At 47.8% G+C, this 15838-nt stretch overlaps 1 protein-coding gene and 1 long non-coding RNA gene across 2 annotated transcripts; one reads left to right on the forward strand and one right to left on the reverse strand.

Moving 5' to 3' along the window:
• Positions 1-3493: 3493 nt before the first annotated feature.
• On the forward strand, positions 3494-7284 carry HPS6 (HPS6 biogenesis of lysosomal organelles complex 2 subunit 3). Its single transcript, XM_006210484.4, has one exon. The coding sequence runs from the start codon at positions 3643-3645 to the stop codon at positions 6052-6054; it is 2412 nt and encodes an 803-aa protein (XP_006210546.2). The 5' UTR covers positions 3494-3642; the 3' UTR covers positions 6055-7284.
• A 2317-nt stretch (positions 7285-9601) lies between these two features.
• On the reverse strand, positions 9602-13653 carry LOC140699403 (uncharacterized). Its single transcript, XR_012077554.1, has 3 exons — positions 12694-13653; positions 10729-10857; positions 9602-9972 (listed from the first exon to the last, which is right to left on the reverse strand). It is a non-coding gene; the product is annotated as an uncharacterized lncRNA (long non-coding RNA).
• Between the last annotated feature and the right edge of the window lie 2185 nt (positions 13654-15838).

The following is a 15838-nucleotide window of genomic DNA, read 5'->3' on the forward strand; positions in this document are numbered from 1 at the left end:
TTACAATGACTTTATAGAATAGGTACTTCACAGATAACAAGACAAAGTTTTTGAGTCATTAAATAGCTTGCCCTATGTTCTAGAGTTAGTAAGAGTTGAAGAAGAGTTTAAGCCCAGATCTATCAGAGAAAAGTTCTTAGTGACCCAAAAGCTCAGGAAGATTTTAATTTTTCTTGTCTATTTACACAGTAACATAAAATATGATTAGTAGTAAAAAGTTGTACCCAAATAGGATATAAAAAAGAGTAAGAAGGGCAAGAGGAGGGCATCTTGAGGTGAGTTCCTGAACACCAGTTAGAAGTCTCCTGCACACCTGAAAGATCCCTTCCCATACCTGAATTCCTTTTAACAAATCTTTGTTGAGCACCTACTGGATACCAAATTATGGGAGGAAAAACAAACTACAGAAGAAAAACAACAAATTATAATTATTGAGATTATATTGTAACAAACTGATAGATTAGATAGATAGATAGATAGATAGCAATTAAACATTAAATCAAAGTTTTAAATATCAGACAGTGAATTATTGAGGGCAAGCTTAGACAGGCTCAAGTTATAAATGCCCTGAAATGCCTGAGAAAGGATTCTCTGGAGGCTTCCTGGGGGAAGGTCAAGTCAAGTCTTAGAGGAGAGGTGAAAAGGAAACGATAAAGTATGAACCTGAAACAACACAATACACTGGTGAGAAGTGAATTAAATACAGATTCAGAAGAGGTTAAGGTTAGAAGTCCATAGACTGAGTAGGTAAAAACACTACCTATGGAGATACTGTGGGAATGAATCCCAGGTGGGCTACTTCCTAGCTCTATGACTTGACATTTGGAGCTCTCTGAGCCTTAGTCTTCTATCTGGAAAATGGGGATGTCTAAAAAGTTTATGTCATATTGGTTTGGTTATCCAGCACTGAACCTTCCCCCTCTTTTTCTGGGGGCCTCTTCCTTTGTGTATAGTCTCGGTGGAAAACTGGGACCTGGGCAATCAAGTAAAGTGAGCTCATGTGACCTGGGTTTGGCCACTAGGTACAGCTTCCAAGGGCTCCTTGATCAATAGATGCAAAGATGAAAAGATGGTCAGAATTCATTCATAACAGGTTCTGTCCACCAGTGCAGTGACCTCGTCATGTAGCACCAGGAACTGTTTTATCCTGGATATTTGGTTCCTGATGAAAATCAGTTGTGCATCCTATTTCTTTGCCTTCAGAGAGTGTTTTGGTTCCTGTGCATTTTCCAAGCCTGTTCTTCATCTCCTGAAGATTCTGTGATGCCCTAATGTTCTAGTAAATTTCATTTTTCCTTAAGATATCCTACTTCTGTAACTATTCTGTAACTCTTAATCAAAAGGTTCCTAAGTGATATCACACATGCAAACATGTGCCTACTCAAGCTTACTCATTTTTTCACCAAACATCTATTGAAGTCTTTCTTTGTGCCAGACTCTACTCTGAAAGTGAGGATATGACATAATGTACATGATAAATATAACTAACACTACTGTAAGTTACACAAGAAAGTTGTTAAGACAATAAATCCTAAGAATTCTCATCACAAGGGAAACATTTTTTCCTTTTTCTTTAATTTTATATCTATATGAGACCATGGATGTCCACTAAAATTTAGTGTGGTTATCATTTCATGATGTATGTAAGTCAAATTGTGTGCTGTATACGTTAAGCTTATACAATCATGTGTGTCAATTATATCTCAATGAAACTGGAAGAAAAAAATTAAAAATACAATGGTACATACATGTGTTCATGCTTTTGTGCACTCATGCATGTATGTATCCACCAGAAATATAGCTAAACATAAAGCCTCAAAAAGTATGTAGTTTTATATGATATTGTAAATCAACTTTACTTCGATTTTAAAAATGTAGTTTTTTTTTAAAGTGAGGATACAACAATTAAAAAAAATCCTATGGCAACTAGGAACAGCTGGAGGAGGAGCAAATTTGAGGAAGAAGATGATGTTTAGGACATGTTGAAAGCAAAATGCCCATGAGACATCCAGGCAGGAATATTTAGTAGACATTTGGATATCCTTTACTGGAACTCAGCAGAGATATTGGGCTGTAGATAAACATTTTGGAGCCATTGGCTTAGTGGTAATGGTCCTAAGAAATGGCCTAAGAAGAGGGTTAACAAAAATAATAATAAGTGAGAAAAAAGAGAAAAGGGCCCCAAATGGAATTTAAAACCAGCATTTAAAGGCTCGTGGAGAAAGAGGAACCAATGGCAAACAAAATTCTGCAGACAGTACTGTCTAAAAAAGAGGAAAAGTAGAGGAGAAAGATGCTTTGGAAACCACAGGAGGGACTTTCAATAAGGAAGCTGTCAAATGTCTCAAAGAGAAAAGGAAATTAAAATAACTTAAAGACCTCGGGAAAATCTACTTCAGATAAGTAATGGTTTGAAGAGTGAATGGAAGGAGAAAAAGTAGAGGCAACAAGTGCTAGAGGATCTTTGTAAGACTGTGAAAGAAAAGGGAGAGGGAGTGGTAGAGGTAAAGTTTGGAGATGAGAATGAAACAGTGACTTCTAAGATAGGACAGACTGGAGAGTGTTTCTATCCTGAGAGCAAGAGGACAGAATGAGGCTAATGAAATAGAAATGGATGCAGTTCTCAGGGAAGTTGTGTGGAAAGGGAGGGAGAGGTAAGGCTCAAGGAAGAGGGAAGAATACCCTGAGAAGGCAGTCAGGAATGGAAAGGACTCCTGCATGTCAATATGTAGCTGTTGCTGGAGAGATTACACACAGACTCCATGCTATTGAAGTATATATTTTGTTTTCTAGCAAAATGTTAGTCTGGGTGATGAACTGTTGATATGGTAAAGTGGTTTGGGGATTCTGGACCCAGATTGCCTATGGTTGAAATCCCACCTCTACCGCTTAATAGCTGTGTGATCTCAGTCCATTTATCTCTCTTGCTTCGTTTTTCTTATCTGTAAAAGGGGATGGGTTGGGTGGGGTGGGTCACACAATAAGTGCTAAGGAAGTACTAGCTGTTGCTGTTGTTGTTGTTGTTGTTGTTGTTGTTGTTGTTGTTGTTGTTGTTATTATTATTATTATTATTATTATTGTTTTCCACTAGATTGTCATCTCCATGAAGTTGAGGTTTTCTCTTTTGTTCAGGTTATCTACTCAGAGCCTGGAACTTAGTAAGTACTCAATAAAAAATTCATGAATAAATGAATGAATAAATCTATGTGAGAGAGAACGAGGCTTGGACGAAAGGGAAGCCTTGGGAGTTGGACGCTATCAGTTCAGGGCTGAGCGGGCTGGAATCCTGATTCCTGAGTCAGTCTCTGGGCCCTGGGGCTACGGGCCTACATCTCAGAGAGCGTCCCAAGAGCTGGTGAGGTCCAAGTCGCTGAGACCCTAGGATGCTCGGGAGGCTCCACCCCCAGCGAGGCTCACCGATCCCACCCCGGCTCCGCCCCTGGTGGGCGGTGTTGCGCGGGGCGGACGTAAACAGGGGCAGGTCCCGAGCTAGCCGGGAAAGGCGGGGCCGACTCTTAGCTCACCTCCTCGGCGTAGGACGGAAGTCTCAGCCCACTCGACCTCCCGCGGGAACCCTGACTGAGAGCCGGGCCTCGCCCCACGGGGCGGCGGGCCTGGGTGTGCTACGGCGCGGGCGGCGTCATGAAGCGTGCCGGGACTCTGCGCCTGCTTACGGACCTGAGCAACTTCAGCGGCGCGGCCCAGCTCCGGGAGTTGCTGGCTGGGGACCCAGCTGTCCGAGTCCGCTGCAGCCCGGACGGCCGCCACCTGCTGCTGCTGCGACCCCCGGGGGCGCCGGCCCCGCAGCTGCTGGTCGCGGTGCGTGGACCCGGCCCAGAGCTGGAACGTACCTGGCCAGCTGGCCAGCCCTCACCGCTAGATGCCTTCTTCCTGCCGTGGCCCGCGCGACCGGCTCTGGTCCTGGTGTGGGAGAGTGGCCTAGCCGAGGTGTGGAGCGCGGAGATGGGGCCTGGCTGGCGGATGCTGCAGAGCACCGAGTTGTGTCCGGGTGGTGGAGCCCGCGTAGTGGCCGTGGCGGCGCCCCGAGGCCGCCTCGTGTGGTGCGAGGAGCGTCAGGCCAGCGCTGAGGGCCAGGTAGGGCCTCCCGCGGTGGCTTTCAGCCACTGTGTGTGCGTCCGGACTCTGGAGCCCAGCGGGGAGGCCGGCACCAACCTGGGCCGAACCCACATCCTGCTGCACCACTGCCCCTTTTTCGGGCTGCTGGCCTCCCGCAAGGACGTCTTCCTAGTGCCCACTGCCACCACCTGGCCTGGTGTGGGCCACATTCTGCTCATCTGGAGCCCAGGCAAGGGCAAGGTGGTGGTGGCTGCCCCGTGTCTTGGCCTCTCCCACAGTAAAAGCCTAAATCCTGGACGAGGGGACACATGGGACTTCCGGACCCTGCTCCGAGGCCTTCCTGGGCTGCTATCCCCCAGACAGCCATTGACTGTACATACCTGGGCCCCAACTCCCCATGGCCTGCTGTGGCTTGACTTTAGAGGTACTGTGAGCCTCGTGCAGCCCCACGGTGGTACCCGGACTGTTGGCACCCTGCAGGAGGCACCAGTTTGTTTGGCAGGGTCTGCAGCACTGGGCACATTTCATGGCACTCTGGCCTGTGTGCTAGGCTCCACATTAGAACTGCTGGACATGGGCAGTGGGCAGCTGCTAGAGAGGAAGGTCCTAAGTACAGACCGAGTACATTTGCTGGAACCCCCAGCCCCTGGCACGGAAGATGAGGAAGAGCTGGAGACCCGAGGTGGTCTTCATTTGCTTTCAGCCTTGGGTCTGTTTCGAGTAGGCTGGGGCACCCTGCAGGGCCTTGAGCTGCCTTCAGCTGAAGACCTGGTGTTTGAGGAGGCCTGTGAGTATTACCAGCGTCGGAGCCTGCGGGGTGCGCAGCTTACCCCAGAGGAACTGAGGCACAACAGCACGTTCCGGGCGCCTCAGGCCCTGGCTTCCATCCTCCAGGGTCATGTATCCCCATCTACACTATTGACCACACTGAGGGCCGAGCTTCGGGATTACCGGGGCTTAGAGCATCTCAAAGCCCAGCTGGTGGCTGGGGATGAGGAGGAGGCTGGCTGGACTGAGCTGGCAGAGCACGAAGTGGCTCGCCTGCTGAGGACTGAGTTGGTGGGAGACCAGCTGGCTCAGCTCAACACCATTTTCCAAACCCTTCCTACAGCAGCCTGGGGTGCCATCCTCAGGGCCCTGCAGCTCCAGCCAGATGGGAATGGCAGGCTGAGATCCCAAGCTCCCCCTGACGTGTGGAAGAAGGTACTGGCGGGTACAGCAACTGGAAAGGAACCACCAAATGGGATGCTGCCCCTCTTTGAACTTTTGTGCCAGTGCCTCTGCCGGCTGGAGCCACAATGGCTGCCACCCTTTGTGGAGCTGGCACAGCAGCAGGGTGGGCCTGGCTGGGGGGCAGGGGGTCCAGGGCTGCCCCTCTATCGCCGAGCCCTGGCAGTACTAGGTAAGGATGGGACTAGGCCGGAAGCACTAGAGCTGGACCTGCTCTTGGGTAGTGGGCGGCCCAAAGCTGTGCTCCAAGCTGTGGGACAGCTGGTGCAAAAGGAGCAGTGGGAGCGGGCTCTAGAGGCTGGCCTGGCCCTCAGCCCTTCCAGTCCCCTGCTTCGAAGTGAGATCTTCAAACTGCTGTTGGCTGAATTTGCCCAGCACCGTCGACTTGATGCCCACCTCCCCCTCCTTTGCCGCCTGTGCCCACCAGACCTAGCTCCAGCTGAGCTCCTGCTTCTACTGCGGACACACCTCCCAGATGAGTTGGAGCCCCCCACCCCATTCCCTGAGCCTGGGGCAGAGCCTTCTCTCACTGTGGGCTTGCTCAGAGCCCTGCTGGAGCAGACTGGGACTCAAGGACAGCCCTCAGGGCCAGTTCTAAGCCTGTATGAGGACATCCTAGGGGACTCAGGCACTCCACCCCCCACCCCACCTCGAGGACCTATCACAACCCTCCAGGCATCAGAGCACCCAGGCCTGGAGGCCTGGGCATTACCAGAACAGGGCCTTGGTGTAACTGACACAGGCTGAAAATTGTTTCTAGAACTCAGTAATCAGGGAAGGGTGCCTAGGAGTTGGAAGGGGCCAGGGTGGGACCTGTGGGTGCAATACTCTTCTCTCTTTTGGAGCAACCTTTATATATATATGTTAAATATTGTGGTATAAAAAATATGTTTGGTCTTTGTCCTCAGATTTCTGTTCTAGTACAAAGCTCCTAAAACCCTTGGAACTTCCCAAGTGATAGAAGTGTCTTGTTATAACAAGCCCCTTTAGATCAAACCTGTATTTATACTAATGAGGTAACTTAATGTGGGGACCCCTAGCCTCAGGGTGGAGCTGATCTCCAGAAAGGCCAAGTGATGAGAGGGTTGGAACTTTCAGCCCCATCTTCAGCCTCCTGAGAGGGGAGTGGGGCTAGAGATTGAGCTCTGTAAAAACTCCTGAACAGGGAAATTTGATGAGCTTCTGGCTTGGTGGGAGGGTGACACACCCAGAGAGGGCATGGGAGCCCCATGCACACACCCCATACCATGCCTTGCCCTCAGTATCTCTTCCATCTGGCTACTGTGTCCTTTAATAAACCTGTAAACATAAGTGAAGTATTTCCCGGGATTCTGTGAACCATTCTAGCAAATTATCAAAACAGTTTATATCATGGGAACTCATATTTATAGCTAGCCAGTCAGAAGTACAGTGACTTGTGACTGGTTTTGGAAGTGCGGGCAGTCTTGTGGGATTGAGCCCTTAACCTGTCTGTGCTAACTCCAGGTAATTAGTGTCAAAATTGAGTTGACTTGTAGGACACCCAATTGGTGTCCACAGAGAATTGACCATTGGTGTTGGAAAACACAGAGAAATGTGGTTGGTGTGTTTTTGAACAGCTGAGAGACTATTAGATTTATGGGTTATAGAAGGAGTGGTTGAATGTCAATCTGTTGGCTAAAACGGCCACTTTCAATAATGAAATTAACATTTATGAGCATTTAATATGTGCCAGGCACTCTGCTGATCTTTATTTTTTTTAACACCTTTATTGTGGTACAATTCCTGTAAAAATTGATAAATTTTGATAGATATATATACCAATGAAACCACCACCACAATCAAGATAGCTAACATTTCCATCACTCTCCAAGAGGTATAAATTTCAAACTCCCAGTTCATCCCTTCCCACCCCTTTACCCCCTGGTAACCATAAGTTTGTTCTGTATGTCTGTGAGTCTGTTTCTGTTTGGTAGATAAATTCTGTTTTGTAGATAAGGTCATTTGTATCCTTTTTTTTAGATTCCACATATAATCTGCTGGTCTTTAAATAATCCATTTAATGTTTCTAATAAATCCCATTGGGAAAGTTCTAATATTATCCCCACTTTACAGGTGAGGAAATAGAGGTTTAGAAAGATTACTTGACCAAGGTCAGTCAACTAGAAAGTAGCGTCTCTGAGATTTAAACCACCTCACTGTACAGCCCAATAGCTGCTACCTGCTTGGGCTTGAATGCACTTCTCATTCCTGGCTGATTGCTAGTTTCTCTAGCCTGTTGTGAGGAGGGGAATCTGCAGAGCTGCGCACTTCCTTTCCCCAAGACCCTTCTGTTCCCAAGTAGGAACTGTGCTGGGCCCTGGGCCTATGCCCATCTCCCCCAGGATTCCTGGAGCAGCCTCTGGTTGAGAGAAAGATTTACCACAGACAAGAGAGCTACCTGCAGAGCCCTCTGGCTTAGTAACAAGAGTCACTGGAGCAGGGTTGCTTGGAGTCTGACTCCCTAAGCCAAGAAACAAGAGTGTCTCTAGTACAGATTCCTGTTCTGGATTTAGTCAGCAGAACCACCTTCAAAGAGGCCTTGGCCCTCTGCTCATTTCTACCCGTCAGCCCTCAGCCTGGTTCTGGGCTTAGGGTAGGACCCTGGGTGCTGCTACTCAGCATCATCCTGGGCCCCAGGTGTCCCTTGTCTAAGGCTTGGGCCCAAAGTAAGGACTGCCCCAAGTCTGGGGTCTTTGGTTGGCAGGGAGTATTCTAGGACCGGAGGTAATTCAAAGTGTAATGTATTCTTCAGAGGGTGGAAGTGGCTGGAGAGAAGACTAGAACCGGAAGCAGGGTCAGTCGTGAAGGAAGAGATGTGTTTGTTGAGAATCTGGCCTTTGATCAGATATGCTTGTTACAATACTCTGGGTAAGTAAGATTAGAACTGAGACAGGGATACCGACTAGGAGTCCACTGTAGGAGTCTCAATGACAAGTGGCCAGGACCAGGCCTAGGGCTGAGTCGAGGAAGTGTTTGGACACTGCCCACACTGGCCACCAGGTCCAATCTCCTACAGGCCACATGCAGAAGAAGAGGTGGGGTTTTGATCTCTGGCCTTTTCAGGTTGGAGAAGACTTGGGTTGCTGTAGTCCTGTGTTCCAGTCACTGGGCAGCATGGAAATTTTGGTCTATGTCCAGACATTGAATCCCCTGGTGATATAAAAGAAGTATAGAGCTGGGACTGGAAATATGAGTGGGCAGGAGGGGATTGATAAAAAAGGAAGTTTAGGTTCCATCGCCATATAGGCATCTAAAGGACACTCAGGATTTGCCTGCTCTCCTTTGCCCAGACTGCATTCTAGTCTTGCCTAGATTAGCTTCACCTTCAAGCTTTCCAGAGGCTACTGCCAAGTGAACTTGAGAGATCTCCAAAGGTGAGGCATACCTGTGGAAATGCTCCTATCCACTGACCTAGGATCCTCTCCTTCACCTACCCAGGGACCTTAGGTCCTCCTACCACCTCCTGCCCAGAGATTTTGGACCTGGGACCTTGTCTACTGCTTAAAACCTTCAGCCCCAGAACCTCCCCCTTTACCTAGGCATCCAACATCAAGGAACTTAGTCCATAGATTTCCCATTTTCCCAGGTCCCAAATCCTGTCTAGGGACCCTTTCAACCCTCTGGTCCTAGAATACTCCCTGCCAATCAAAGACCCCAGACTTGGGATCTCCACTCACTTATCCTTAGGAAATATTCCATATTGTATAAATGCACCAGAATTTGATTTACACCTTCCCTGGGTGTTCAGGGGGAAAAGAGGGAGTCAAAGAGTGGGGAGAGGGCAGCTCTAGAGCCCCAACTCTATAGGGAGCCTCCTGGGACTGGAATGTCTGGCACCCTTACTGCCCTGGAAAAAAAGGGAAGAAAAATCCTGAGTGGCTCCCCAGGCCCCCGTTCAGTCTCTTCCTAGGCACAGGCTCCCCCTGGTGGTTCCTCTCATCACTGCCAGCTCCACCCATTACCCTACAACATGCACATGCGTGCCCATTTCTTGCCTAAGGACTGAGGAAGCCTCTGGAGGTGGTAAATTAAGGTTCTCTGTGGGCAAGAGAGGAGGAGGAAGAGAAGGAGGTCAGGTTAGAACTCACGGAGCAAAATCATGAGAAGGGGAAGGGACTCTGGTCTTGTACTTAAGATGGTAGGTATCACCCACAAAACAAGGGAGACTGAGATGCTAAAATTCTTCCACTCCCAGACTGGCACTGTGCCCCAGCTACCAGACTGATCTGGATAATTTGATCCAACTGGAGAAGAAGTTAAGGACACAGCAGAGTTTTCTGGGAAGACACATTTTATATGTATTTGAAATAGAGGAATAAGATGTCAGGCCTTATTCAAAATCAATAAAGTCTCACTTTATGCACAAAATGTGAAATGGAGGTGACTTTTCCCAAATATAAAACTTTTTCAGAATCACAATTTCAAGGCTCATGGGAACCATGTGATCTGTCAACTGCTTACACTATTACTGCATGGGTCCCCATTTCCGCTGGTAAACAAAAATTCAAAGGGGGAAGGAAGCTGAATCAGGCTGTGAGGTCAGGGCTGAGTGACCAGGGTCACTCACCAGTTGTGGGTAGAAGCCTTGTAGTGGTTTCTCCTCTAATTCCCAGAGGGAGAGCCTGGGCCTGGCTCCAAAGGTATCTGCACGGGAGCAAGAACAAAGGTGAGGAAAGACAGAGGCAAAGAGATGAGTAAGAGGTTGGGGTTGGACCAGGAGAAGAGAGAGGAGACAGACAGATGCACCTGGGGGAGGCAGGAAATGCTCCCACTCTGGGGAGCAGAGGAGGCTCTCAGGTGTGACTGCTGGGGGATGATGGAAGGAGCAGAAAGGGAGTCCCTTGGGGCTTCTCACCAGAATTATAGCCAGAGCATAGAGCCAGTGGAACAGCTGGTCTAGATTTGGTCTCCTAGAGGTTTCCTTTATATAGGAAATAAAGGGAAAGGGAAGGAGCTGTGGAGAGCTGAGGAAGTGAGAGTGAGGGGGGTGGCCTTTACCAAGATGAGGACAGTCCATCTCATCTGGGCCTCCCTGAGCTAAAGATTCTGGAGGAGCAGATTGTCCAGGTATTTCATAGGTTTCAGGTCCTCAGGCTTTGGCAGCCACTCAGATTCCAAGGTGACATGCAGTCTTCTCAAAGTCTGTATTATTTTTGTTTTGTACCAGGAAAAGTGGGCATTGTCCCACCCCTAACTACCCCTAACAGGCTCTAGGAGCAGCCTAGAGCCTCAGAATTAGGGAACAGGGCTTCCCCACCAGACATAGACAGAGGTCTTATGCTGGTGGTGGGAAGGCTACAGTTGGGGAAGGGAAGAAAAGTCTGATTGGAGGTATAGAGGCAGAGTGGACTCCAGCCTAGCCAGGTCAGTGTCCTGGGCCAGGGCAGGGGGGACACTGACCTGGATATCACTGAGATAGTTGTCCAGAAATTCTTCCAAGTTGAATTTGACAGATCTTCTGTATTATAAACTCTGTTGACATCCTGATATCCTCCACCTGGATATTCACGTCTGGGTAGGGTGGTGGAACTGGAGTGGTAGAGTAGGAGTAGGAGCTAGAGCTGGGGCAGTACCCACCCTATACCTGCTACAATGTCTGTGCCTCTTACCCTCTATTTCTGGGATACCACAGGGAGACTGTGGGTCCTCTAAAAGTATCCCAAGTTTCTCTAACCCCAAATCCATACCACTAATGCTAGGAAAGGGGGAATTAGGAGTTGACCCTACTAGGACCTCTTCAGAATGAGATCCTTTAGCCTTTGTAGTTCTCCTAAAAAATTTTTTCCTAAAGGGGCTGTTCCTGTATGAGGCTGAGGAAATTCAGAGGTGAGAAAAACCAACTGGGAAATGCTCAAATGCAGCCACTTTGGAGGTAAAGGGTAACGAGTGATTGCCCTGGTTGGTATCTTCAGGCCAGGTCTATGAGGAGAGGAGAGAGAACCAGGCCGCTGGCTGCTCTTTCACTCCACGGACCAGAGTTGGCAAGTTTCCCTGGCTTCTGAAATTTTCAAACCTTCCTTGGACTTGGTAAGTTTGGGTCTCTTTCCTTATAGTGATCAGCTGTAAAACCTTTAAAAGGAAAAGGTACCACGCAATTGTCTTTAGGAAGATCTTAACAGGGGAGGCAAAATGCTGGTTTGAGGAGAGCTGTGCCTCACTCAGCACCCAGTCAAGGTGCATGAGGAGCCCCAAAGATTGGATGGGTAGTAAATAGGCTGAGGCTCCTACAGTTTATAGGAAGGAAGAAAGGTGGCATCAGGTAATACCAACTGAAAGGCATGTGTGGTTCCCTGTTCAGGAAGAGAATCCTCAAAGTGAGAAAGACAAGAACCCAGCAGAATGGATGGGCCCTGGCAAATAAGGAAAAACAGGGCTCAGGGAGCTAGCTTATTTTAGCAAAAGGACCCTCTGTGACCTTAACCCTGATGGCTCCCCCAGCATACTAAGACACCTCCCATCCTTGGTAATAGTCCTACTTTGTTATATAATCACATAGGGATTCATTTTCAAAAAAATTATTTAACACTGATATCAGCTCATGAACATCTGGGAGCTGAAGGAAAAGAAAGGGGGTGGGCAAAGACTAGGAGCATGCGCCTTGCTTTCCTCACTTGCCTCATGGAGGCAGAAACTCCCCTTTCCCCCTGCTCCAAATCCTGACATAATGGACACAATGCCCTCACGTTGTTCTATAGAGAACAGTGGTCAGGATTCTGCCAATGCCGACTCTTCTCTGCCACAAACATTTGTGTGCCTGTCTCAGTTTGAAGTCTTTTGGGAACCAGGCTGGGACTCGAGGTCTCCCCCATCATAAAGGGGCTTCTTTAGGCAGGAACAGTTTTCTCCTTTCAGACTCAGGGATTCTCCAAGAGTGGTCTTAGATCTCCCCCAGCAAATTGGAGGCACATCTAGTGGGCTGAACTGATGCTCCCTCAAGTATATGTCCACCCACAACCTCATAATGTGGCCTTATTTGGAATAAGGGTCCTTGCAGACTTAATTAAGGTAAGGATCTCAAAAGATCATGCTGGACTAAGATGGAACCTAAATCCAAGAACGAGTATCTTTATAATATAGAAAAGGAGAAAACACAGAGACACAGAAGGAGATCATGTGAAGACAGAAGCAGAGATTGGAGTGATGGGTCTACAAGCCAAAGAATGCCAAGGATTGCTGCCAGCCATCAGAAGCTAGTAAAGAGGCATGGGATGGATTCTCCTCAGAGCCTCCAGAACAAACCAACCTTGTGGACCCCTTGCTTTTGAACTTCTGGCCTACAGAACTGTGAGAGAATATATTTTTGTTGTTTTAAGCCACCAAGTTTGTGGTAATTTGTTACAGCAGCCCTAGAAGGCTAATACACACCCCAAGAATTAGGTTGGGTCTCCCTTATCACATTTCCCTCAGGACAAGGTCTATATCTCGGGTGGAGGCTGTCTTTGCTGGGTCAGACTCCAGATAGCAATAAAGTGCTGAAGGTCCCAGGAGGCCCCTTCACCAGGTTAAGACTGAGGTTGAGCCTTAGGCCGTGAACTTGAACTTGCTGGCAGAGCTCCTTGCACTTGCCCAGGGTGATCTAATGCTGCTGCCCAGCATCTGAAGTTCTTGGTTCAGCTGGCCCCTCTTCCTAGTGAGCTGAGGGGCAAGGTCCCCATTGCTTGACAGAACCTTTGTCAAAGCTTTGGTTGCTAGGAGAGGAGCCAGGAAAAACAAACAAGACCCAGGCTCTGGTGTTGACAGTGGGAAGAGGACCTGGCTTTGACCTCAGCCCAGGGAGGAACTGCTCTGCCAGGCCAAGCTGGAGCCACAATCCTGGGGACTTATTGGATAACTTCCACCCTCCCCAACACACATACACACACACATACACACGCACACACTGGAAGAGCATTTCACATCTCAGAGTACCTCCCTGTCACCTCCCTGCCAGTCACTTCCTTCATCTGTTGGCCCACCCCTACAGGGCAGGGGTTATGATACCCATATTACAGAGAGAACTAAGCTGTGAACAGGCAAACTGGATCCTTGAATAACAGGTGAGAGAGCTGGGACTAGAAAGGAGACAGGTCTACATGCTTCAGGCCAGCACCCTTTCCCTTCCCCCATGGACCTGGGGACCCCCAGTCATGAGTGGACTGCCCTAGCAGCCGAAGTTTAAGACTTAGGAAAGACAGGTGCAGAACAAAGGATTAAGAACACAGAAACTTACAAAGCAAAGGAGGTACATGCTAAAGTACAACATCCATCGATTGTAACTAGCCCCAACCCTTCAAGAGAGCCTGCCTGCCCATCGATCTGGGGCATTCCTCCATACTTGCATGTATTCCTGTTAGAAGTGTACCTGGAGACACACTGGTCTCACAAGAACTCAAAAAGATTTAATCCCACCTTTACCACCTATTTTTTGTGTGACCTTGAGTAACTTTCTCAACCTCTCTGAGCCTCAATTTCTTCAGCTATAAAAGAGGAAAATAATAGTATCTACTTTCTAGGACAGTTTTGAGGATTAAAAGAGAAAATGAATGTGGAAAAACTTACTTGTAAGTTGTAAATTTTATACATATCATTTGGAGGGCACCAATAGGAACCTTAGGAATCTCTAAGTTCCATTTCTCTGTTTTACACAGAAGGAAACTCAGGCTTAAAGGATAAGTGATGGAGAAAAGTTCACAAAGTTAAGTACAACAGAATTATATCATACAAAAGGATTAGGTTTTAAAGTCAACACATAGGTCAAAAATTGAATACATATAGTCAAAACATGAAAATTACTTAAATTATCCATAGAATAAGGCAGAGCCAACCTCTCAATAAGTCCAGCTCAGCCAGTTTGGAACAATTGCTGTTTCAATGGTTAAACACCAGATTTGGAAGTTGGCTTGCTTTTAGGGTCCCTGGTGTGTGAAAAACGTTTGAATCATTGAACTCATACTTAGTGTAACCAAGATGCCATCTCCCATCTCACCCTGCCAGCTTTTCAAAATGATATCGCTTCTTGCTGAGTGCAGCTAGCTGTTCTGGTCCTAAGTGAATGTGTCTGTGATGTGGCTCCACTGAGGTGGAAGCAAGATTCAAACCTAATAGTTGTGCCTTCCTCCCAAGCATTTGTTCATCCAGCTTGGGGATCCTGACTGCTGTCAGTATGGGCCTGCTGTTTTCCTGAGCCTGCGTAGGGCCATCCACGCATAGCCAACCCCTAAACCTATCCTTCTCACTCTCAATCTGCTCAGAAAAGGATTCCAGCATGGGCTTTTGATGCTGTGATATTGTGATTTATAATAAGAAAGATATAGTTAGTCTTCATCTCCATTTCAGGCACAGAGCTTCTAAAACCCTTGGAACTTCCTAAGTGATAAATGTGTTTTGATAAATGTGTCTTGATATTCATAACAAACCCCTTTCAACTCCACCAGAGTTTATGGTTTATGTCAGTGAAGTGACTTTTGCAAAGCACTTAAGATTGGGACTGATTGCCAGGGGAACTAACCAAGTGATTAGAGGACTGGAACTTTCAGTTCCACTCTCTGACCTTCAGGGAAGGGAGAGGGACTAGAGATCGAATCAGTCGCCCATGGCCAATGATTTAATCACACATATCTGTGTGATGGGATCTCCATATAACCCCCAAAGGACAGGATTCGGAGAGTTTCCAGGCTGGCGAGCCAGAATGAATCCACAGGCTGGGAGGGTGGTGCACCTCAAACTCCATGGCAAGAGAAGCTCCTGTGTTTATGACCCTCCCAGACCTCACCCTATGTATCTCTGCATCTGGCTGTTTATTCGTATTCTTTAATATCCTTTGTAATAAACTGGTAATCTAGCAAGTAAATTGGTTTCCTAAGTTCTCTGACCTGCTCTAGCAAATTAATTAGACCAGGAAGGTGGGGGCATAGGAATGTACAGTTAATAGCCAGTCTATCAGAAGCACAGGTAACAACTTGGACTTAGGATTGCCATCTGAAATGGAGGGCAGTCTTGTGGGACTGAACCCTCCACCCATGGGATCTGATACTATTCTCCAGGTAGATAGTGTCAGAACTGAGTCAAATAGTAGGACACCCAGCTGGTGTTGGAGAGTTGCTTGGTGTTGTTGAAAGAAATATAATGGAGATACCCATGGAGGGCAATACACATGTTGATCCCCAGCAAGGGCCTGAAGTCTGGGGGAGACATGATGATAATGAACCACCAAGCTCCCTACCCCTTCTAGTCCCACTGAAGGCTGTTTCCACCTCACCCAGCAGGTTGGACTGGATTCTTCTGATGGTTTCCTATCCATAGATAGTGTTTATATCCATGTTCTGGGAGGTAAAGGGAACAGGGTTGGGACACCAGGAGTAAGGGAAAGCTTGAGGGAAGGGGGTTTCCAGCCCAGAAATCTTAGGGAGAAGGGACAGAGAAATGAGATTGGGTGGACTGCTGTCTCACATCTGTGACTGTGATGCCTGGAATCTGACACTCCCCTGGGTGTGACCCAGGCTCTCTTAGAGGCTGAGATTCTGGAGTGGGG

This window comes from Vicugna pacos, chromosome 11 (genome assembly GCF_048564905.1).
Source record: "Vicugna pacos chromosome 11, VicPac4, whole genome shotgun sequence".
Classification (NCBI taxonomy): domain Eukaryota; kingdom Metazoa; phylum Chordata; class Mammalia; order Artiodactyla; family Camelidae; genus Vicugna; species Vicugna pacos.

Bases quoted from the DNA above. Each gene is read 5' to 3' on its own strand.
- HPS6 (XM_006210484.4), top strand. From the start codon at position 3,643: ATGAAGCGTGCCGGGACTCTGCGCCTGCTTACGGACCTGAGCAACTTC.